The sequence below is a fragment of the Kogia breviceps genome, chromosome 6 (genome assembly GCF_026419965.1).
Source record: "Kogia breviceps isolate mKogBre1 chromosome 6, mKogBre1 haplotype 1, whole genome shotgun sequence".
Classification (NCBI taxonomy): Eukaryota; Metazoa; Chordata; class Mammalia; order Artiodactyla; family Physeteridae; genus Kogia; species Kogia breviceps.
The window spans coordinates 14,275,088-14,299,607 of record NC_081315.1 but is presented as its reverse complement, the minus strand read 5'-3'; the positions used below and the strand labels follow the sequence as shown (position 1 = coordinate 14,299,607).

The 24,520-nt window shown below is 44.9% G+C and overlaps 1 protein-coding gene across 2 annotated transcripts in view; it reads left to right on the top strand.

Annotated features, from left to right (window-relative positions):
• UNC5C (unc-5 netrin receptor C) overlaps positions 1-24,520 on the top strand; it is a 392,714-nt gene that overhangs the window by 361,470 nt on the left and 6,724 nt on the right. For both annotated transcript variants that reach the window (XM_059066537.2, XM_067035523.1), the window contains 4 exons: positions 3,765-3,933; positions 8,107-8,340; positions 20,286-20,435; positions 22,645-22,809. In XM_059066537.2, coding sequence (XP_058922520.1) covers positions 3,765-3,933; positions 8,107-8,340; positions 20,286-20,435; positions 22,645-22,809 — 718 coding nt within the window. The remainder of the gene's footprint in view (positions 1-3,764; positions 3,934-8,106; positions 8,341-20,285; positions 20,436-22,644; positions 22,810-24,520) is intronic.

The following is a 24,520-nucleotide window of genomic DNA, read 5'->3' as shown; positions in this document are numbered from 1 at the left end:
GCGGGAATCTCTCCGCTTTGCCCTCCGCACCCTGTGGCTGCGCTCTCCTCCGCGGCTCCGAAGCTTCCCCCTCTGCCACCCGCAGTCTCCACCCGCGAAGGGGCTTCTAGTGTGTGGGAACCTTTCCTCCTTCACGGCTCCCTCCCACTGGTACAGGTCCCGTCCCTATTCTTTTGTCTCTATTCTTTTTTCTTTTGCCCTACCCAGGTACGTGGGGAGTTTCTTGCCTTTTTGGAGGTCTGAGGTCTTCTGCCAGAGTTCGGTGGGTGTTCTATAGGAGAAGTTCCACGTGTAGATGTATTTCTGATGTCTCTGTGATGAGGAAGGAGATCTCCGCGTCTTACTCTTCCGCCATCTTGAAGCCAGCCCTAAAAAGAGATAATTAAAAAAATTTTTTTTCTAAATAGGAGGGAAAAGAAAGTCACAGGTTGGGAGATTCTAGTGAAATTTTAGAAAAGAAGAAGCACTGATAGCCATGTTTTACTAAGGGGAAAATATGCCAAATTTTAACTGAGTTCTTAGAACTGATGATAATAATCACCAAGAACTTAGGAATTTCTAAGATTTGACCTTACTTGTGACCTACCAAGTTGGCTGCCACAGTTTTGTAGATGCTGATAAATGACACAAGACTCCTGAGTCAGAGACGAAGGATACTGTATTGCTCACAGCAATAGCACTATCCAAAGTATTTCATTTTTGTGCCAGTTTCCCAAGTTCTCAAAGGGTGATGTAAAGACAGAGGACATCTACACACTCAGTGGTTCCATTTCAGGAATATACCATTGAGTTTAGGGAACCTGAGGGTTTTATAATGGGAAGTAGACATGTCTGCCATTTGCTCCAGAGGTAAGTGCTATCTTTATCTTCCAAGGAGATTGCTATACGGTTGTCTTGAAAAGACAGTCGGAACCATGCAGAAACATGAGAGATCCGTGGAGAATAGTTTTCCAACTATATTAAAAAAAAATTATAACAGCTTCTGTCCTTCATTGAGTGTTAAGTGAGGGTAAGCCACAGATAGAAGCTAACTTCTCGATTATGTAGTATTTACATATTAACCATAGAAAAAGACTAGAGGAAAGTCCATTTCAAGTGACTGTGGCGATTGTAAAGGAATTTGATATGACCTTCATAATATCCATGTGAATGAAATGGAAAATGGAAAGATATGAACTGGACAATGTACCTTTTTTTTTTTTTTTTTGCGGTGTGCGGGCCTCTCACTGTTGTGGCCTCTCCCGTTGCGGAGCACAGGCTCCGGACGCGCAGGCTCAGTAGTTGTGGCTCACGGGCCCAGCCGCTCCGCGGCATGTGGGATCCTCCCAGACCGGGGCACGAACCCGTGTCCCCTGCATCAGCAGGTGGACCCTCAACCACTGTGCCACCAGGGAATCCTGACAATGTACATTTTAAGGGGTGTATGTTTGACTGAACTAAACTCAAAGTATTGATGTCAGACTAGAGAGAGGTTTCAGGTAGTGTCCTTGAAAAGGTCTCTGTCTTTGCCCTGTTCTTGTATTACAGTGTTATCAGTGATTGGAATGAGAACATAAATGGCAGGCTTATCAAATTTATGGAAGATAAAAGACTAGAAGAGATAGCCAATCTGTGGAATAGCATTAAGAAATAGATGACCTGAAAAACTTCCTCAAACAATTAAAGTGAAATTAGATGGCTAAATATAAATTTCTCTGTATAGGTTCAAAAGCCATCACTGCAACCACAGACCTATAAAGAGAGACGAAGAGCCTTTCATGTTAGGAATACATAGTGGTTAGCTTTAACAAATTACTTAACCTTCTTGGGGCTTCATTGCCTCCTTTTATAAAGGACATGTTTAACCATGTTCTCTCTTATCTTCCCATCTAACTCAATTCTGCTAAATAATATTTATAAATAATTGAGAATAAGGCAACAATTTTGTGAGGCACTGATAAAACTACATATCCCAAAGCAGAGAAAACAGTAGTCCCCCTATACTGTATACCTGAGAACAGTCAGCTTTCTGTATCTGTGAGTTCTACATCTGCAGATTCAACCAACCTTGGATCAATAGTATTTGGAAATAACAATTTTTTCCAGGAAGTTCCAAAAACCAGAACTTGAATTCGCAGCACACTGGCAACTATTCACATAGCATTTACATTGTATTAGGTGTCATAAGTAATCTAGAGATGACTTAAAGTATGTGGGAGGATGTGCATAGATTATATTCCATTTTATATAGTGGTTATATAATTTTTTGGTTATAAATGGTTATAAAAATTTTGTAATGGTTATATAATTTTTATATAATGGTTATATGCTGTTTTCTATAATACTGTGCCCTTTTATATAGGGAACTTGAACCTTCAGGGATTTTGGTGTCTGGCGGGGGGTCCTTGGAACCAATCTTCCATGGACACTAAGGGGTGACTGTCTTACACTCATTTCAAGATGCCTCACTCTAGGGAAGACAGTGAAACACTGACAGACATCTCCATGAAAATAAAGAGAGAATTATAGGGAGAGATCAAGAAACCATACTTTTCTAGTTGAAGTTACAAAAATTGAGGAGGTTTCATCTGGAAGAAGATGACGTTTTAGAGATACCGTAATAACCTCTAAGTGCTTGAGAGGCTCTTTCATGCCAAAGTGGAGAGAAAGCCGGTCAGGATATGTGGAGAGAAGTGTCAGGAAGACAGATTGTATTCATCCTAAGTATTGAGTTGATAATAGATGAGTTGACCTCTCAGTAGTAGTGGACTGTAATTTTGGATGAGTTTAAAGCATAACCACATGTCAGCATCTTGTAGAGAAGCTCTGTGCTTGCTGGCCCTGAGGGCCCTTCCTCCTCTAAAATTTTGTGAGTCCAGGATTTCTTAACTCATACCGTTCTGACAACATAGTTGTATTGTTTTTGCAAAGGCATTGGTTTTAGTCTCAGCACCAGTGCTTGTTAGTTATGAGACTTGGGGCGATCCACTCAACACTTTGGGACTACTTCCTCACATATCAACTGACAGCTTGAGTTAATTTATTCATTGGCTGTTGGTTACAATCTTATTGGGAAAAAAATAAGGCAATTAAAAAATATGTAAAAATAAAGAATTTGGATCTTTGAAGTTGGTTCCACCCAAATTCTCAGAGTATGAAGTATACATGTAGAGAAACATCATTTTAAATTGCTATAGAAATACAGTTCTACATTCTTTCTTGGTCATGTTTGAAAAAAATGAATCTGCTACACTAGCCTGAATTAGTCCTGAAAGTCATTTGGAAGAAGTTTAGCTCTAAGCTGTCCTTATTCTAAAGTGATTTTTTTGAAGTGTTTTTCAACTTAGGTCCTAAAAACACGAAAGTATGTAAAACTCTGTGAAACGACTGGCAAGTATTATCAGAACAGATGCTTATGTAACTTCATAAGGACCCTGTTCCTTCTCATTCCATCCTGAAAGTATCAGTACATGAATTCAGAGGAAATTAGCAAAGGCAGACCTGTGTCTGAAGGGAGGGATCAAAGATATGCAGGCAGATTCACTATTATTAGAAAGACCTCAAGTCTTGCAAGATCAAAGTCTTGGTATAAAGTGTGTGTCTTCCCATTTAATTCTGCCTCAGCCCCACCACTGCCCCCTGCCCCTGACAAAAAAAAAAAAAAAAAAAAAAAAAAACCTCCAAGAAGAAGCTATCTGTGCAACTTTAGATCTGAAATCTCAGCGAGTACGTAGTACGTAAATACTATGGAACTTCCATGACGCAGATCTCTGCTCTCCTCCTAGGCCGCCCATGGAGGACTCTCAGACGCTCTTGACCCCTGTGGTGAGCTGTGGGCCTCCAGGAGCTCTGCTGACCCGCCCCGTCATCCTCACTATGCATCACTGCGCAGATCCCAATACCGAGGACTGGAAGATACAGCTCAAGAACCAGGCAGCACAGGGACAGTGGGAGGTGAGCTTCTGTTGGGATAAAGATAGAACCCAGGAGCAGCCCATGCAAATAAGCAAGGGCAATTATGGGAAGGCTTTTATTTTTAAAGCAAAACATGAGTGGAATTTTAGCTTATACTTAAAATGAAAGAGAGAGGAAGACAAAGAGGGGTGAGGGGGAGACAGACAGACACTGGTTCCTGAGTGTTTTATCTACTGACCGAGAGGCACAAAGAGAAAGATGGTCAAGCATTAGCTAACTCATAGGGAAAGTGTACTTAAGAGTCTTACATGAGTCCCATTTGAATATACATACTATCTTGGGAAGGGAAACTATTTTATATATATATATATATATATATATATATATATATATATATATATATTTATTATTATTTTAATTTTCAGGTAGAGAAACATTGCACCTGGGTCAGAAAATGTTAGACATTTACTTGCTAACAGGTCCCAGGAATATAGGTCTGAACTTAACCTGGCAAAACGGGAAAGGTGTATCCTAAGCTCCAGTACAATGAAGAAAGTCTTTGGCAACTTGACTGTCTGTAACTGCTGCCATCAGAACTTCTTAAGGACAGTGCCTTAAACAGATCCTGTTCTTTACATCAGAACCCTGCAGTTAGCACCTGAAATTAAGTGCAAAAGGATTTGTTATATTTACCATGAAGATTTTATACCTAATACCTCAAAAAAATGATTTGTGTAGTCAGTATAAAGAGAATTATCCAATATGCATGTTGGATATATTTTGTGATTACTTACAGTATTTTTTAAATTAATTAATTTATTTATTTTGGCTGCGTTGGGTCTTCATTGCTGCGTGCGGGCTTTCTCTAGTTACGGAGAGCGGGGGCTACTCTTCGCTGCGGTGCGCAGGCTTCTCATTGCTGTGGCTTGTCTTGTTGCAGAGCACGGGCTTCAGTAGTTGTGGCTCGCAGGCTCTAGAGCTCAGGCTCAATAGTTGTGGCCCATGGGCTTAGTTGCTCCGTGACATGTGGGGTCTTCCCGGACCAGAGCTCTAACCCATGTCCCCTGCATTGGCAGGCGGATTCTTAACCACTGCGCCACCAGGGAAGTCACTCAGTATTTTTCTTTTAGGAAAAATATTTTAGGAAAAAAAATATGCATGAAGACTCAAACCCCTAATATTTTAAGAAAAAGTGGTAGTAGAGGTAGAAGCATAGCAGGGCATACCTGGGATTACCTGGAGTGTCCTCTCTATATGGATGTGCTCTCCTCTTGGCCACATGAAGGTGAAGGGTCACTCATTGCCAGAGGTCCTGGATTGAAGTCTAGAGCTGTACATTATGTTAAGAGTGGACTTTACCAGATCTAACTTCAATTCCATTTAAGTTTAAATGATTTATCTCAGAAACATCCCAAAGTCTTTATCTCAGGGGATCCTAAATTGTTTACACAATTCTCTGCCTATTACCCTAATACCCTATTTCTGGATTTGAGTAATAACAACAATAACAACAATAATAAGAGGAGGGCTTCCCTGGTGGCGCAGTGGTTGAGAATCCGCCTGCCGATGCAGGGGACACGGGTTCGTGCCCCGGTCCGGGAAGATCCCACGTGCCGCGGAGCGGCTGGGCCGCTGAGCCTGTGCGTCCGGAGCCTGCGCTCCGCAATGGGAGAGGCCACAACAGTGAGAGGCCCGCGTACCACCAAAAAAAAAAAAAAAAAAAAAAATAAGAGGAGAAGAAAAAAAAGTGAAGAGTAGAAGAGGGAAGTCCTTATGAAAACACTCTTCTGTTTGTGACAGGAGCAATGGAGCATCTTTATTCTCCACCATTTCTTCTAGGAGATTTTTTGTAACTTGCCATCAGGAAATGACACTCGAGCCTTGCCCTTGCCCTGCTGGAGAAAGCGTCTTCTCTCCAGGTGTCCTTTTGGGGCTGGAATAAACGTGGAGGTGCTGAGCTCCTTTTTATCCTTTCCAGTTCAGTTTAAGCTTTATCTTTGGGTACAGGTTTAGCTGAAGAAATGATTTCATGGATGCTATTAAAACACAGTCCTTACTTTAGCTTGGATGGTGTTGCATGGCCTAACTAATAAACAGCTACCCGAGGCGGCTCCTTTCATAGCTTTGTCCAGCCCCAGGGACTCAATTTATGATGAAACATTTGTTCATGTTTTTGACAAATAACCATTTGTTCACCGTGATCCAGGCCCACTGAGACGCAGTATGAAGCAAAGAAGCTACGTTTGCTGCCTCTGCAGAGATTAAGTAGCCTCATGCAGAGGCTGAATCATGCCCACACATGGGTTTTATTTCTCCCAAATGAAATTTTCTTTTAAATTTAAATTTCTTTTAAATTTGAATTAGTTAAAAGTTGGAAGATTTCACATAATAATCTGAACTTACAACTTCTCTTGAAAAATTAAAGGCTGTGTCCTCACTGGGCCTGCGTTCCTGCCGTGCCTGGTACTTTTACTGTAAGCATCTTTGCCATAGACATCTTTACCGCAAGCATTTTTGCCACATAACTCATTGGCCTTAAGGCAGTTTTGCTGTAAAAGATAAAATAACTGGTGGACAGTTTGGTTTCAACTGGTTGACAGCTTGGTTTCATCTCTCCACTGACACGGTACTACCATTTGTATATTACATAAACCTGAAAGAGGCCAGCGGCCAAAAAGGCACAGAGTCGAGCCCACATGTCCCATAGAACTTTGGAACATCTGTCAAGGGACATGTAACAATATGTACTAAGAACAAAGAACAGTGTAGAGGCTTTCACAGCATAATACAAAGCTCAGTTCTAAATATGCATCCCAGTATGTGGAAACTGATACTTCTCTTAATGAAGGAGAAATTTTAGCAAAAAAGAAAAATGGAATGCCAAACGAGGAGCTGAATCAACAAGCAAAAATATGTATAATACTACAAATGAAAGACCTTGAAGACAAGTGCTTAGGTACAACGCACAAAATAGAATCATTTGTTTGCATAGTACTGCCATGAATCTACACACATTTCAAATGTTTTTAAATGTTTTGTATTTCATAATGATGTCTTTTTACTTTTGTTATTCATTTTTCATGTTGTATTATTTTTGTTCATGTCCCTCTTTTATTTATTGCTGTCTCATCTTTTACAGTAAAATTGCTTTACAGCCAATCAGTTATGCGGCAAAAATGCCTACGGCAAAGATGCTTACAGTTAAAGTACTGAGAGCCCATCCCTGCATGGCCGCAGTGGCTGAAGCCGAGCGGAGGCTGAGCTCTTTAGACAGGCTTGTGCTCTGCTTCACCAGTCTCCACCACTCCTTATTACCTTCTGCCCTACCTGCTTCACACGTTCCTATGACCTTTCTGCCCTGGGAGGCATGTGGAATTGTGACCCTTCTTTTATGGATTCTGTGCTTGGTCTTTCAGATGATTTCTTCTGTGGCCTGAGTCATTTGGTTAAATCAAAACCTAGTTAAGTTAGTAACTATTTTTATAAAACTCATCAGTTTCACTTATTTTTATTTCTTGCTGAATGTTAACAATCTAAAACATGAGACTGCTTGAAGGCTTACAGGAAAAATAAACAGAAAAATAATGTGTCAGATGCATAGAGTTTGCCATACTGTGCTTTTAGCAAAGTCCAAGAGCCCAGATTATGAGGAAAAGCAGTGTATTGCTTTGGAAAGTAATTGATGGGTGAGGTTAGAAGAACTTAGTAGAATGGTATTGCATAATTCTTTAATTTCCCTAATTCTTTTTTAAAAATTCTATTCAAACCCCTAGATTTTCAGGGGAAAAAACTACTACGCTAAAATGACATTGCAATAAGATAGTACTTTTGGATGAAATTAGCGATTTAGAGATGAAAGCAAATGATCAGAAACAGATAATCAACTCAAATATGCTGAAGTTAAAAGGATAACTTATACATTTCTTTTGGAATTTTAGGTAGATTCCAGCAATGTAGATTCTTAGACGATCAAAAAAGACTAAATGAAGATCTTCTAAATAAAGCATGTTATCAGCATAAAGGCAAGGGAAGTAAGAGAGAGAATGATTAAGAATGGAAATATTGATAGAAGTATAATGAAGTCAGAGAAAGAAAAAGAGAGCAGGAAAAGGAATAATCAGATCTCGGGAGAAGTCGTGCTCTGTGCACCTGTTGGACACCGTCATGGCACCCAGGAGGCTCAGTCGCTGCCCCTTCCTTCTCATCCTGCAGGATGTGGTGGTGGTCGGAGAGGAAAACTTCACCACCCCCTGCTACATTCAGCTGGACGCAGAGGCCTGCCACCTCCTCTCTGAGCACCTTGGCACCTACAGCCTGGTCGGGCAGTCCACCACCAAAGCAGCCGCAAAGCGCCTGAAGCTGGCCATCTTCGGGCCACTCTGCTGCACTTCTCTGGAGTACAGCCTCCGAGTCTACTGTCTGGATGACACTCAGGATGCCCTGAAGGTAAGTGACTCCAGCCTGACCCGCGCACCTCACGCCTAGAGACGATAGGCACCCAGGTGCATGAACGCAAGTGTCTGGCCCCCAAAGCTGGCAGTTACAAAAACAAATTAGACATTTCTTGAAGCCATGCTGATAAATAAGCTGTTTCCATTATGCTGATTCCTCCCGAGGGCTACTTTTGTTTACCCTCCTTGATTTCTTTTAATGAAAAATTTAGAAGTGGAAGAATTTGGCAATGAGACCTGTGGACGGTAAGTAATCTGCTTCCTTGTTTATCTCAGCTGTGTTCTTCCTATAAAAGGAACTGGCATAATTGCTCACACTCTATGTTCCCCTTGTGTGCAACTTCCTTTTATGCTTTCCCATTCTTTTTATGAGGACCGTGAGGAAGAGGGTTAGCATTGGACAACAGGCCGCTGCTTTACAGAATAAATCGGCTCAATTCCTGGTGCTATCATTGCCATTCATTTTCCCCCATTTGAAGCTTTAAAGGATATAGTAAGTGCCTCTGAAGAAGTTATGATCTGGAAAGAGGAATGAAAGAAGTACGCAAAGGATTATGAAGCAAGTCAGAGTGTGATACATGCCGTAGATGAATGCAGAGTTCTGTGGGAATTCAGGAGAAGGAGGCGTCATATTAGTTTGAGAAAATCTGAAAAGGAGCTAACATTTGAGATCGACCTTAAAGGAAGGCAGGGTTTGACCGACAATGATGGGGAAAAAAATACAGGATTTCTGGGTGAAGGGAACAGCATGAAGAAGCGCAAAGGGAACAGTAAATACAGATTCTACGCGGCATGTTACGTCCAGAAAGCCTAGAATGATTGATAGGAGATTTGGGGGGATGGACCTTGACAACCAGAGAGAGGAGTAGAGATTCAGTTTCTTGAGTTAATGGAGAACCACTAGAGAGATGTAACTAGAAGATAGACGCGACTGGAAATACATGTTAGAAATCCTAGTCTGCTGTCAGTGAAAAGATAGAATCGAGTCAAGAAAAGCATGGTAGAGCTGGAGTGGAGACAGAGGAGTTAGAGGAAGAGAACAAGTATGAAAGGCCCTATTAAGTAACTCTTGCAGGCCCTGGTGACTAACCCTGAACGGGTGGGGCAGAAGATCAAGTGTGTCTCTAGGTAACAGGAGCAAACTCGGGGGCAGGTAGCTCTGGACTGTGGATATGGTGACTTGGCCTTTGGAATACTGAGTCAGAGGTATGGATTAGACGTCAGGACAAAGGTGCCCCGTGGACAGTTAGAAATATAGGGGTGGCTCTTTGAACAGAGAGCAGTTCCTGAGACAGAGACTCAGGAACCAACTATATAATATTGATATTTGTCCTCCATGGTGACTGAGGAGAATATCAAGGGAGAGTAGAGGGAGAAAATAATAATAAAGCTAATAAACATCACCAAGAATTTCTTATGTGCCAGGCAAGATTCTAAGTATCTTTTCTTAACTCATTGAATCTTTACAACAACCTGTAGGACAACATTATCCCTATTTTACAGATGTGCAAGGCACAGAAAGGTTAAGTAAGTTGCTCTAGGCCACACAGCTGCTGAGTGGAGAAAGCAGGCTTCATGCCCGGGCAGCTGGCTGCAGTCTGGACTCTGCTCCTAAAGTGGGCTGCTCAGAGAGCCACACCCTAGAGCACGGGGACCGGGGGGGGCCCTGCCATTGCAAGGGAGGAGGGGGGTGGCCAGCAAAAGAGCTACAGAAAGAGGAGTACCCAGAGGAGGAAGGGGAGAAGTAGGAGAAAGACGCACCTGGGAAGCCAAGAGAAGATTTTTTTTTTTTTTTTTTCCTGAAATTCAGGGTATTTCCTTCTGGAGTTTCCATCCAGAGAATAGTTCTAGGTCATGAAAACTGAGTGTTGCAGGTTGTGTCCATGGAGGAGATGAGACATATTCGGTCCCTGGGTATATTTTTGATGGTTGAGCCTGTAGGAGTTTCTGATGTTAAATAAATGATGCAAACACACAGCTCTAGTGTAAAGCTTAAGGTTATTTCTTTTGTATTCCTTACAGATGCGATGCTTTTAAGGCACGGTCTGGATAGAAATCATCGTAGGCTTAAATCCTTCTTAGGAAAAACTGTATTTGTAGGCAAGCCATGGGGTCAGATTAAGGCAAATCTTTTTAATAATTCAAAGAAAAATCATTGCAAAAAGCATCTGTAGAAGATCTACATCATATTTGAAATATCTGATACACATTTTATATTCACACAAATAGTTCTTATACTCAGTCACTTTTGACCTTTCTTCTCAACAGACATACAATCCATGCAAAAAAAGTAATATTTCATAAAATAATTTTGATTATGTTAATTAGTGAAAAGAGATGCAAATGGTCAACACTGAGAAAGACTGACAAACAGGTTTAAGAAGTAAAAACAACCCAAGAGCAGTTTATGTCGTGGTCAGTGCTTTCCAAACAGACATATATAAATTCTCGGCATCTGGGGATCCAGCACTTAGCCTGAAAGAAACATGAATAATGGATAAGGCGTTCTTGCACCCCATGATCGTTTAATAACACAGAAATACCAAAATCCTGGGTATAGGTAAACCAACATACTGAAGAGACAGCTCAGTCCGCCAAAACTGCCTCATGCCTATGAAGGGCCTTCATAGGCCCTTCATTACCTAAATTCTGCCTTCTTGGCACCTCGCCTGCTAATGCTCCCGCCAGCCTCTCTCCCATCGCCCTGCTCCTCTAATTTACCCATAAATACTGTCTTTTGCGTCTCTTCTCCAAATACCTCCTCCTTCAGGCCCACCCACTCCTCACTTACGCTCGTCCTAAATCCTAAATAATAATTCTCTATCCAGCGCACATAGGAGTCAGTTGGGAAGCTTTAAAAAGAGACTTGTTTGAGGGTCCCAACCCAAAGGTTCTGATCTGATCGGTGTAGGTATTGGGTTTGGTTTTTTGTTTGTTTGAGCACTGCCTGGATTATTCCACTGTGCAACCGAGGTCAAGATCTATTATACCAAACAATTTCAGGGGTCTTTTTGGAACTTTAATCCTACTTAGGACAAACTTTCCTGTATCCTCAAATCATTTTCTCACCCATTCCTTCACCTGCTCACGTTAACTGCAGCTGGATCTCCCAACTAACATGTATCACTTACAGTCCCTGCAGTGAGGACCACACCCCTAACCAACAAGGCCAAGAGGAAAAGTTCCAATACTTCACATCCCTGACCACTTCTGGGGCATCGCTGTACTTCTGGGCTAGCCTTTTGGTTTGTTTTTCTTTATTCTGTTACTCTGTGATCCGTTACCCGCGTCAGTTCCTCAGCACACAGTCCCCTTAGTACAGATCTCCACCCCAGCAGTACCTGCCTCATGGTCTTTCTTGCCCTTCCTTTTATTCCCCCTCTTCCTCTCAAATTCAAAGTCACCTCTTATCCACAGTTCCTTTGCCCAAATGTAATCTAGTAACCTTCACATCATTCTTCATTAGCTACCCACTAGTGTAGATGTACTGCATCCTCAGTAAGAACTGCACCAAGATCTCCACCAGCCAAGGTCTCTACCTGTGAAAGCATCTGACCTTCCATCTCTCTCCCACAAGGTGCACGTAAGCTGCTCTTTGTTTTTAAGGAAGACCTCTGTCAACTGTCCCTGGTCTCCTGGTCCACAAACCTTCATCTGCTCTTACCCGTATCTACAGGGAACTCACTTCCACTCAGAAATCTCTTGCCATCAAAAGCTGCTGCAGGCTTTTCTAATTTCCATAGCTACATATAACCTCCACTGAACAAGCCCTCTGTGTCTACTTGCGGCCTGTTGAGCTTCTCTAAAAAAATCATGAATTCCTGATTGAGTCCATTATACTCTCAAGACATCCGTCCTGAGCTGTGGCTCTCCTGCTTCTCCACAGTCCTTTCATGTATTTCTCCTTGACTCGTGAGATTTCACACAGCACTTCTTCCGAGCCTCCCCCACGCTCCGCAAATCCCTGATAGTACCGCAGCTCCTTCATGTGTTACAATGATCTAACACCTATGGTACCACTCGAGGGACACTCCTCAGCTGCTGTCCTTTACCTTTCCAACCTTTGATTTCAGCCTCTTCTCACCTAGTCTGGGCTCTGATGGAAAGGAGCTCGACTTCCTCGTTTGGGCTTCTATCTAACTCCTCCACCACCTCTGTCTCCAGCTAGCAAGTGATGCCTGCAGGTGGGCCTCCCCGGACTTGATGTTTTCTTAGAGTTACCACTGCGGACTGGGCATTCTTTCTGAATTGCAGAAACCCTCACAGAAGGTTGGACGAGGGCAGAGAGGGAAGCTCGTGCAGCACTCATTCTCGGGGGTCAGAACTACCCAGTCTGGAGAGCTATTAGAAAAAAGACTGGCCCAGTGTCTGGATCTGAACATATTGATAATATTAATTCCCACTTATTATCATATTGTCCATGTGGATGGGGAGACAAAGAAAAGATACCACATCAGTCAGTCTCAGCAACCCTGATGCATTCTTTCATCTTCCCACCCACCTCTTTGAGTTTGGTAGCTTTTGTAACCATTTCCCTGAGTTTTGTTAAACCTGGAAGCAAAAATGGTCACCTGAAACTTAAAAGCTGTATTTAGCAACGTGGAAGCATTAGTGCTGAATTAGAATGCTGGCAGTGACTGCTGGAGTAAAAGTCAAGGCTGCCAGGAGACAGTGGAATTCTTTTACATACCTTTCAGGTGTTTTTTGTTTGTTGTTTGTTTTTTTTCCGTGCATGTGCTAGAAGGACTGGTGAGAGCAATGTGTGAGTTGAGTTCGTGTAAAGAGATGAAGGTGCTATGAATTGTGAGGATACCTTGGAATCAGTTCCATTCTCAAATAAAGAGGTCACATCTATTGAAAAGATTGAGTTGGGTATGTCACAGCTTTTCTCATTACCTCCTCTTCAGGTGATTCAAGTAGTATTGTTTGTTTTTTTTTTTTCCTTTCGCTGTTTGCAAAGACTTAAATCCTAATAGAAATAGACCAGAAATTAATAGAGAGCAAGGTTATATTGGGGGTAAGTTTAAAAACACTTCAGGGAGAAATATACATCAGCATTGATATAAGTAATTTCTGTCTCACTATCTTAGGGGTACAATTATAAGATTCTCCTTTCCTAATAAAGGGTTCTATACTAAACCCTGAACCTAAAAGAGGAGTTATTTGCATAAAATATGAGCAGTCTCACATATCATAACATTCAGTGTTGTTAATTGAATTTCTGACAAATGTGTATGTGATACAAACCAAATGACATGTACTAGCTTTCTTCATGTAGTCGTTTGGCATGGGAGAGAGGCGTCTTTGGATTACTTCATTTTTCACATACCCTAATCTAGGCTGTGACATAGTAACTCTGTGAAAAATCGTTATTCTGAGGAAAGATAAGAGAAAGATGAAAGAGACCCTGAAAATGAAAATAGGAATCCTAGCTGAGAATTGCGTGGTACTCAGTTTCTTGGACCACAGTCGTCGATGGTCATAGGTAGCCCATTACAAGTTGTATTTCATCCTGCAACCTGGTGCTTCCTCACCCGTGTCCCTCTGATGTCCCCTCCATGGCCAGCTGTGACCCTGCTGAACCAAGAACACCTCACGCCTGCCTCTTCTGGGCCACCAAAGAATGAGGCCCTCCATTGGCTTGGCCTCATTAACCATATCTTTGCTTTCACTTCCCTCCAAGCACCTTGAAACTAGCACAACCCGTGTTTCATATTTTCAGGATCCTGGTCTCTGGAATTATATTAATATATTCATACATGTAACACATGCATTAGATAGCAACAACAGCAAGTGTGTTAAAGGTAACAGGTGTGATTTCCCTGCTCAGTGTATGGAAGGAAGTATCGTGTCAAAGGAAAGCTTGAGTCAAGCTGGCTGACTTGATTCCTTCCACCGCTCACCAGCTCTGTGGCCCTGGTCATTGCACTTGACCTCTTAGGGACTTCATTTGGTCCGAATCAGGGACCCTTAAAAGATTCAAAGAGAGTAAGGTTATTAAATTTCCTGGCATAAGACAGTCACTAGATAATGTTACTTGTGCCTAGGTGGGCATCTAGATTATAATGGCACTTTGAAGATAATGGCTCAGTGACGATATTAACTCTAATTGGGATCTAATTGTGGGGTGAGTGTCAGGCTCGGTAGCAGGCTGGTTGGTCAGCTATTTAGGGACAGGGTTATTTTTGGTGCCTCTAAATTTACTCCATCTTTATCATCTTCTCATGAGACTTGGCTCTGGCCCCATCATATATTTTCGAAATGACCTGCAGTGTTGAATTTATGTTTTGAGAGAGAGGGAGGAAAGGGAGAAGAGGAAATAGAAGTTTTGGTAGATGAAAGATACCTGCACACAAGTGTTACCTCGCGTGGCAAAGGAGACTTTACAAACATGAGAGTACAGACCTTGAGATGGAGAGATTATCCTGGATGGTCAGAATGGGTCTGATCTAATTACTTTGTGCTTAAAAATGGGGAACCTTTCCCAGCTATGGTCAAAGGGAAATACGACCATGGAAGAAGGACCAGAGATGCGCCATTGCTGGCTCTGAAGAGGGAGGAAGGGGACCATAAGCCAAGGAATGTTGGCGACTCTGGAAGGTGGAAAAGACAAAAAAGCAAATTCTTCCCTAGAGCCTCCAGAAAGGAAGGCAGCCTTACTACCACTTGATTTTAGCCTAGCGGGACCTGCGTCAGACTTTTGGCCCACAGACCTGTCAGGAAACAAATGTGTGTTATTTAAGGCACTTAAGCTTATGGTAATTTCTTACTGCAGAGACAGGAAACTAAATATAGAAGTTAAAAAATAAATGTTCAAGGGCGAAAAGGAATACAAGAGTGACTCCAGAAGTTCTAGAACAATCTGAAAAGTCTTATTCCTAATACACAGATGTGTGAGACCATCTTTTCCTTAGAAGTTAGCCCAGAGGTGGACAAGCCACACGGCCACTTCCCTGGCTGCTACCCTTTGGCATTTCGCTTTGAAAGTGTCACAAACCGACCTGACTGGGCAGCTGGAAGTGGCAGCTCAGACCACGCATCCGTGGTGACAGCAGCTGTGGGAGCGGCAGGCAGAGCCCTAGAAACGAGGTGACTTGACGGGAAATGTTTGCACATGGTCACCTGAGTCCAGCCTTGTTATTATTAGGGACGAAGTACAGCAGACAAACTCGGGGGGAGAGCAGAGCACCCCAGCATGAGCCCGGAAAGAGAAGGCACAGTTGGGGGGGTGCGAGAGAGGAGACGCGCCCTCGAGCAGGGCGAGGGGGCCGAGGACGCGGGTTGAGCGCGGAGCGCAGAGGCAAAGCCAGGGCCCGGCTCCTCACGCAGGTCCTGGGACACAGCCGTGCTTTGCACCAGACGGAGACTCGTCACGTTCCTGAACATGTGCTTCAGGCGTCAGCGAAGGCCGCCCCGCCACCGGGGGCGCTCGTGTGCGCCAGCTGCGAGGCTGGCCGCTGCCCGGGCCGGGAAGGGCCCGCAGGTGGAGGAACAGGGCCAGCAGCCGAGGCCGCCGAGGTCTCGCCCGGCAGTAACGCGCAGTGGAGAACCGTGGGCCTGGGGGGCCGGAGGGTCGGAGTCGCGGGGCTCCTCCCGCGCGCCGTAAAGAGGGCAGATCCTGCGTTCGCAGCGCCCGGGAGGGCTGGGTACAGGCCGGAGGCGCCCCCTTTGTACGCACAGCCCTTTAAAACAGCTTGGATATATTGTGGCGCTTAAGTGGCCGGGGCTAATGGCTTGGCAGGGGTATTGTCTTGGCTTAATTGGTTATTGTGAACGCTCCGTGTTTCTCCTGTGGAGTCCCTGGTTCCTGCCTTTCGAACAGCCCCTCACAGGCTCCTTGAATCCATACAGCGCGTGCTCAGGGCCGCCGGGGAGCCTGCGTCCTCCGGGCAGCCACCGCACTGGGAAGCGGCCGACCCGCGGGGTTGCCCAGGTCCCGGCGGGCTCCGGCCCTGATGCACAGGCCTGCTCCCTGCGGCACGGGGTTCACGTGTGTGTGCCCATGGAAGGACGGGCTGCAGACATTTCTGTTGACAGCTGACCCCTGCAAGAGCCTTTCAAGGTTACGCCGGAGGGGTGGAGATAGAGCTGACAAAGGCATGCAGAAAGGGACCCCTTCTATAGAATCAGAGCCGGATCGAGGCACCGAGGCAGGGGTGCTTCCGGCAGGGAGGACAGCCTTTGCAGAGAAAGGCGACATTTATATTTCTGAGAACAAAGAGCCTAGATGATCCTAATTCCTCTTACGGCATTTCTTTCCAAGGTCACGGTATTTTTCTTAAGTCTTCCTAACTCTTTTGACCTTAAATATATTTTGTTCCTGTCCTCTCGTAAGGTGTGTGAAATATCCCAGACTTTTGGACCCCAAAGCAGCGGTCTTAGAGCTGAGCACACTGTGTTGGGGTTACGTACGTGTTTATATGTCTGTCTCCCCACAGCTGAGGTGTGTGAGTGGTTTGAGGCTGGGACGGAGGCAGACTTGTCTGTGCGTCCCAGAAACCGACGTGGTTCCTGGCAGGCGTGTTGAATGAATGCTCGCAGGAAGATTAAGGAGAGGAAAGCATGTATTTTGTTGACTCACACATCTGTTATTTTTATGTTCTCTGTATCATGTTTAATAACCAAAATGATTTCATGCAGAAGGAATTCAGAGAATCAAGCTTTTTAAAATGTTACATTAATTTTAAGTGGGATCAGCTATAAAATATCTGAAATTATGATACTTAAACCATTAACAGTATGGCACAAAACCCTGAGTAGCCTATCAAGTGGGCTTGCCTCTTCTGTTTTCTGACGTAAAATTTATATATGGGATTTGCTGTATGTGGCAGGTCATCTCCCTCTTGTGTGGCTCTAGGTGATTTTAGTTTCCAAGGAGTTGTTTTATTTTTTGATCGTAATATCTTTAATTCACACTTCAATATTTTTCATTGGTGCTTTGGTTATTGTCTTCTCCTTTATTTTCTTGTGTTCCCTTGAAGTTGAACATCCTGGGTGCGATGATACCAGTTGCTACCTTTCAGAAAAAAAAAATGTTAAATTTAAGTGTGGTAAGGATTCTTCTTACTGAATCATTTACTCCTGGCTGATTTCTCCCAAAGGACTAGTGGAGGGACACCTGCCCCAGCCAGCAGTCTCCAAAATGGACTTCACAACCCCCAGGCCAATGAGATTTGGGGGGTAAAAATAGACACTATTAAGGACTTCTGTGTCTGTTCATCTTAGCGCATACTTTTAACCTTAGGTATATTTTATAATAGTAACATATTGATGTGTTAATATAGGTATATAACTTATAAAGAAACAGAAACAAAATGCAGGCTTGATCTTTTTTTGATTGACGGCGTGTGGAGTCAAATATGTCTAGAGACCTTGCTGCAAGCATGGAGGCGTCCTGGTGGGCAGTTCGTCTCTCACCGGGGTTCCTGTCCAGCTGAACGGGACAGAAAAGTCAGCCTCCTCCCAGCTGTTTGCAGAAGCTTTGTGTCACTCCTGGTTAGTGGAGAGATGGGGAAATTAAGAATACGGAGAGTGTGTGTTCTCCAGCACCATGTTCTTTAAAGTGGCACTTTACTTGGTACCTTCTCTCAAAAAAAAGGCTTGAGCCAACCCCGTCTCTTTCCTCACCGGGAGGACGCCTTACCATGACTTTCGGGGTCCACGTCGAAGAAGCCAAGGACTGAGGCTTATTCTTGCGCTGCCTCCTACACGGACTTTGCACGCAAAATGTGGTACTGTATTAGATTTCTTGACCTCAAGGTCATGGCCAATAGGCAGTTTAGGTTTCTTTCAGTGGTCATTCCTGCCAAGAAAACTGATCATGTCCTTCATCTCCTCTGGCGATCTGTGTGAACTGTAGGAATGGGGTATGGATTATACATTGTTGGGTACAGTTACCTCCCGGAATACAATGCGTCATCTTTTAGACATCCCAGGGAGATAATTTGGACATAATGAAGATCTATAGTAATCAGATAATTACTATCGATTGCTCTTTAGATGTCTTGATGAGGTAATTAGGGTGTACTGGAGAGAAGCTAGAACTGATTGATTGGCATGACTGTAATCTCAAAGATTTCTAATTATGTTTCTTTTCTTCTAACGGCTTATAAACAAACATCATTTTAGCTTTAGAATTTGTCAGGTGCCAGGTTCACCGGGAACATCAGCTTTCTCTATTATGCTAACTAGACACTAAACGTGATCAACATCAGCTCATTACGGCCTTCCTGCTGAAGCAGAAGAAACTGCAATTAACCCTTGCTTTTCTTATTCGTCTTTATTCCCCGAGTAGCCAAGGACTGGAGTGTGAAGTGTCGTGGGAGGGTGTTTCCCGGGGAGCGTGTACGGCTCTGTGCTGGGCACATCTAGAGGCCTATGGGGACCCTTGGAGCCTGCTGAGCTGCGGGCACAGCAGAGCCAGGGCACAGGGCCACAGCGTCTGTGTCGGGGTGGCTGAGCGCTCAGTCTCCTGTCACAGGTGACAGCCGCTAGTCAGCCAGCGAGGCTGAATATTCTCAAGGTCAGTGCTCTCAAGCAGCTGGACGGCTCCCATCTCTCTGTCACTGTGCTGTTGCCTCATCTCTTCCATTACACACTAACTGGAGGAGCCCCTGCCTGAGGCCACATTCCGCAGCACCCTCCCATTTCCCATCCCCTTAAAGGGCCTTTGGGCAGCTCGCATTGTTCAGGATAGTGGCCCGACTCAAAGATGGAGGGAGCCGAGAACCAGTAACGGAGCTGTTTCCATCTAATCGATGATGTTGGTAAGCTCTGCACTTACTGGGCTACAGTTCTGCACTGTGACCGTCCATCTGTGCGGGAGGAGGTCCCCTAGACACACCTGTGGAATGGCCCGAGTGACCACCTGTGTTACTGAACCCCATGCTTCCAAATGAAATCTCACCAAAGGAGAAAATCGTATTTTGCTTTTATATTGTTATAAAATCCGTTATTTTCCCGAACCCCTTTGGGAAAAAAGGTCACAGATGCCTGCGTATTTTTATCACTAAACCGTCTAAAGCACGAGAGGAACAAAATGCACAAGGGTGGTTCAGACAGCAGAGGAGACTCGGGGTATTTGTTCATTGATAACTTATGGTTTGCTGATGTTTGGATAATTGCAGCTGTGGTTGGAAATGCTTCATTAACTCCCATTAACGAGCTTGAGGGGTGGAAGTAGATATAGAATTTATCTTCATGTTATATCTTTATAGCATAAGTAAAGTTACACAGCGAATTTAATCAGCCATGGTTCTTGAAAAATGAGGTGGTTTTTAAAAAAATTTAATCTGAGTGACTATTTAGATCAATAGTTGGTGCTGAAAAATCCTCCTAATCTGTATCAGTGTACTTTCCTCTGTTAGAATATTTAATGAGCATATTTTTATTTTTGGATAATTGGGAATCGTGCAGTGGATAATTTTAAGCAACAATTTTATTTCGGTAGGTAAAGAAACTGAAAAAAAATAGAAAAAGTGCGCAAAACACATTCCAGATTTTTATTTGTTAGATAGTATTTCCAGTCTAAGATCTGGTTTGTTTTCTAGTTGTTTGCCCCTTTCCTTAAAAGTTCATTGAAAATCGACTTACGTATCTGTTTATCTACGTTTCTACCGATTCTTTCTTTTTCGGGGGATTCTCCCCATTTTGGGTTCTGATTGTCGTTGCCCTGTGTTTGATTAAACACCCGCCTTGTTCGTCAGGAAGCGTGGACGGTACCGCACAACAGTGTTGTGTGGCTTGCTGACACACTCCCTGGCCGGCACGGCCCAGTCACGTGCGGACTGGCCGGGGCCTCAGTGGGAGGGTCTGGGGGCTGCAGGATGGAGTCACGTGCTGCACAGTTAGCGTCGGGGCTGGGGACAGAGTGAGGAAGTGTACTGTGGAAGGCATGCCCGTCATTCATGTTTGCTTTTGGTTTGGGACATGTCGTCGCAGGAGGTCTTGCAGCTCGAAAGACAGATGGGAGGACAGCTCCTAGAAGAACCTAAGGCCCTTCACTTTAAAGGCAGCACCCACAATCTGCGCCTGTCCATTCATGACGTCGCCCATTCCCTCTGGAAGAGCAAATTGCTGGCCAAATACCAGGTAAGGTTCCCAAGCTGAACTAAAGGCTCGGAGACGTCTCCAAGAGGGCTACAGTGATTTAGACAGGAGATGCTCCCTTCCTTGAAAGTGACCCTATCTTAGTACTCGTTTGTCCAAAATAGTTGGGGGATATTTAGTTTTTTTTTTTTTTTTTTTTTTTTTTGCGGTACGCGGGCCTCTCAATGTTGTGGCCTCTCCGGTTGCGGAGCACAGGCTCCGGACGCGCAGGCTCAGCGGCCATGGCTCACGGGCCCAGCCGCTGTGGGATCTTCCCGGACCGGGGCACGAACCCGCGTCCCCTGCAATGTCAGGCGGACTCTCAACCACTGCGCCACCAGGGAAGCCTAGCTGGGGGATATTTAGGATTTTTTGAAAAAGACTCTAGACATACTGGAGGAAATGCTTTTTTCCGAATTCTCTTTCAGATAACTTTACTCTGTTTTACTTTCAGTTAATAAGATTTCCAAGTCCATCATGTCTATGCATTCTCAGAGTAATGTTAACATTGAATTGGGAAAAACAGCCTCAAATGCATTCATAGGGGAAAGGGAACAATGTTATCCCACGTGGCACAACTTAGGCTTCGGCCTGGCCGGGAGAGTGCCTTTACATTGAAAACTGAGAAGGAGCCTCAGCTTGGAAGCTGGGATAGCAAGTAAAAATAAAACCCGGTCAGGATTTTATTAAATAACAGCGTAAAAATACTGGTCCCAAGTCCCACTGTATGTAGCTGTGTGTGGGAAAAACAAGACTCTCCAGGGGTGTGCACCTCCTCCTCCATCAGCCAGCCCAAGCTCTCAGGAGACTGTGTGATGGGATCCCTAGCCTCAGACCCGTCCTCGGAGTCGCGGACACCCTTAGGATAAGCAGTGAATCCTTGTCTACACACATGCAAATCCAATCCCACACCCTGCACTGTAGCTGCACTGGTTGTGATTTCCTGATGTAAGTCAACATACTAGAAGGGGTGAAGGGAAGCGTTTCAGCTGCATTCTTACTCTCAGATGTCTGGTACTTACACAGAAATTGTGGGAAACAAACCTACTAGTTTGCTTACAGTCTCGAGCTTTGATGCGGGCACATGCTCAGCACTTGATTGAAAGATCGGCTTTAACTTGCTCATTAAATCTCCTCCTGTGCTTTCTTCTTTCTCTGATTTTGCAACTGCCATAAAAGTCCACAAATCTTACCCTTTTATGAACAATTCTTTTTGTGCAACCATAATGGAAAGTTGTTTTTATAATAATGATAACCTGATGTTAGTTTAAGCTAAGCCTGGCTGAGTTCTCACCATCTGCCAGACTCTGGTGTACTTGGATTAATCTCATTTAACCCCCTCCATTCAGGTACTCTCTTGCTTAGGTACAGTCTTTCACAGATGAAGGAACTGAGGCAAGGTTAAGTAACTTGCCCCAAATCACCAAGTAAGCAAGGGGAAGGCATCCTCTTTGTACTGGATTTGGCTCCAGACTCTCTGTTCTTAACCAACATGGTCTACCATTTTGTATCAATCCTTCTTTTTCCTCTATTGAAAAAAAGATTCTTGGGCTCTGTGAGGTGATCTAGACTCATAGACAGTTGTGTCTGCTAGAGGCTTGGTGCTTTCTCGGCCAAGAACTTTTCTGTGGCAGCTAATCAAGCCTCTGGTTTCCAACTTATACTGAGTCTTGGCTTTCCCCATCCTGTGCAGAGGGAGGGCATAGGCATGAAAGGGAACTGGGTCAGTGCATCATCCTTTAGACTTTGCTTGTCTCCAGGGTACCATGGCTCCAGGGTACCATGGCAAGGATTCCTTTTAATGGGCAATGACTGGAGTGTGTAGGTTTTATTTGGGCAATTGTCTAAACCTTAAAAAAAAAAAAAAAAAAAAAAAAAGATCATTTATGATGTGTTTTGTTTTTTTTTTGTAAATGACAGAGAAGTGGCAGGCTGGTTAGGTCTAAGGATTCTGGGGCTGATTCCCTGGGTTCAGACCTCAACTCTGCCACTTTCTAGCAGTGGGACTTTGGGTGAGTTCTGTAACATCTCTGGGCCTCAGTTTTTTCACCTGAAAAGGAGGTTGGACGTGCTCGTGCATGGACCCCATCGTGAGGATTAAGGAAGGTAATTAACCCGTGCAGCACTGACATGAGTGCTCAGAAGCGCGCCGTCTGACAGCTGCCTTGAGCGTTAGCCCCTCATTTGTGGTTCACCCTTTTACGTGCTTCAGGAAATTCCTTTCTACCACATCTGGAGTGGCTCTCAGAGGAACCTCCACTGCACGTTCACTCTGGAAAGGTTTAGCCTGAACACAGTGGAGCTGGTCTGCAAACTCTGCGTGCGGCAGGTCGAGGGAGAAGGGCAGATCTTCCAGCTCAACTGCACCGTGTCCGAGGTAAGAGGCGCTCACTGGTCGCAGACCAGAGGAGGGACCGACCTCCGGGAGGGCCAGCGGGGTATAAAGTATCTCAGTGTGGGAAGTCCGGAGAAGCTCTCTGGAGGGCCTGCTGGTTCACAGAATAGTATTTTTAATGAACACAGGGAGCTAAAATTATATGGAAGTGTGACAGAGGGGCCTTTTCAAAAACCAGGACTTTTATTACGTTTGGTGACATGAACTTAAGGATCTTGTCCTAACTTTAAGTATCGCACACACAGAGTAGCTTTCCCAAAGCATCCCTGCTGTCCCCTGTTCCTTATATCCTCCGCCTCTCCTCGTGTTCTGGTTCTTTCCTCGGAACTCACCTGCCTTTGCCTGATCGTACACTCCCTGCCCCCTCCTCTTGCCTCCTTTCCTTTTACCTCCATGTCGAAAGGAGAAGTCTCTTGGTCCCCTTGCTCTCTCATACATCATCTTCCGAATAGAAGAGATGCCCTTCTCCCCGAGGTAGGAGAGACAGTCCAGAAATAGACGTAACATCTACGCGTTTCCCCCCCTCGCACGGGTCACTGCCTTTCCTCCCCGTGACCCTCACTTCCTTCAGGTGGGACTTTGTCATTTCTGAGATACAGACATATAAAATCATCACTGCTATTTCACACTTCTCTGCGTGGAAAGAGGGGGTGCTCATGACCTTATTGGTTACCTGGGACCCCAGGGCTTGGAGTTAGAACCATGGAGACGCTTCAGGCTGGAGGGACAAAAGGAAAAGGACAGGGTGAGAGGAAGGGGGCAGCACCGTCCGGGGCCTGCCGAGCTGAGCTTGCGGCTGCTTTTTGAGCCACGGCACAGAATCGTCGTATTTCAGAACCTACAGCCGGACGGTGTATGATTTAAAAGACTCCTTCCTCGCCGTCTCATGCACAGTGACGGATGAAACGTCACCCTGTGCGGCGTGTCTCACCCCACGTGTTGTATTTAAAGACAGTCTTCCTTAGCAAACCGAGGCGGGCAGCACGTCAGCCTTGATGCCGCCACCTCCTCCTTTCCCACAGCCTGGCGCGCTGCGGTCCTCATTTCCTCCCTCCGTCTCATGAGACTTTTGACTCATAACTTTAGTCACAGGCCTCGGTGACATTCACAAGGCGTGATCTTGGTGTCAGGGCGCCATGGCAACCGCCGGGCCTTTCTGTGTGCGGGCCCATCTCCCGGGCCCGCAGCACCACCCCTGCTGGCTCCGGAGGGTGTTTTCACTTTCCAGGCCCAGCAGGTCTGCAAAGCTCAATACCCACCCAGCTCCAGCCACAACAAAGGCTGCGGAATTTTGGAAGGGGGGGCGAGGAGGTCTGCTCCTTTGATGCTTGCTTTCAGTTCAGCGTGAGCGATGTGATGAAAAGGCAGATGAGCTGTGGCCGCGAATGAAAGCGCGCTGGTCAGGGCACCCCACCCCCACCCCCCCCGCCAGACAGGGTCGCGTCATAGTGTGATGAGTGTAAGGACTTTCTTTCCCGTGCCAACACGGGGGAAAGATGATTTCTTTTGCAAACTGGTGGCAGGCAGCTCGGGGAGGCCGACCCTTTAGTCTCCTCGGAGGCCTGTGACAGACACGCACACTTCACGGGAGGGGCGGGGAGGCAGAAATGACCCGAGTCCGGTGAGTTTGGGGACTAGGGGCCGCTCTGCTGCTTCTCCTTCCGGGTCACCGAGTCCCGCCGCTGCTGTTAGC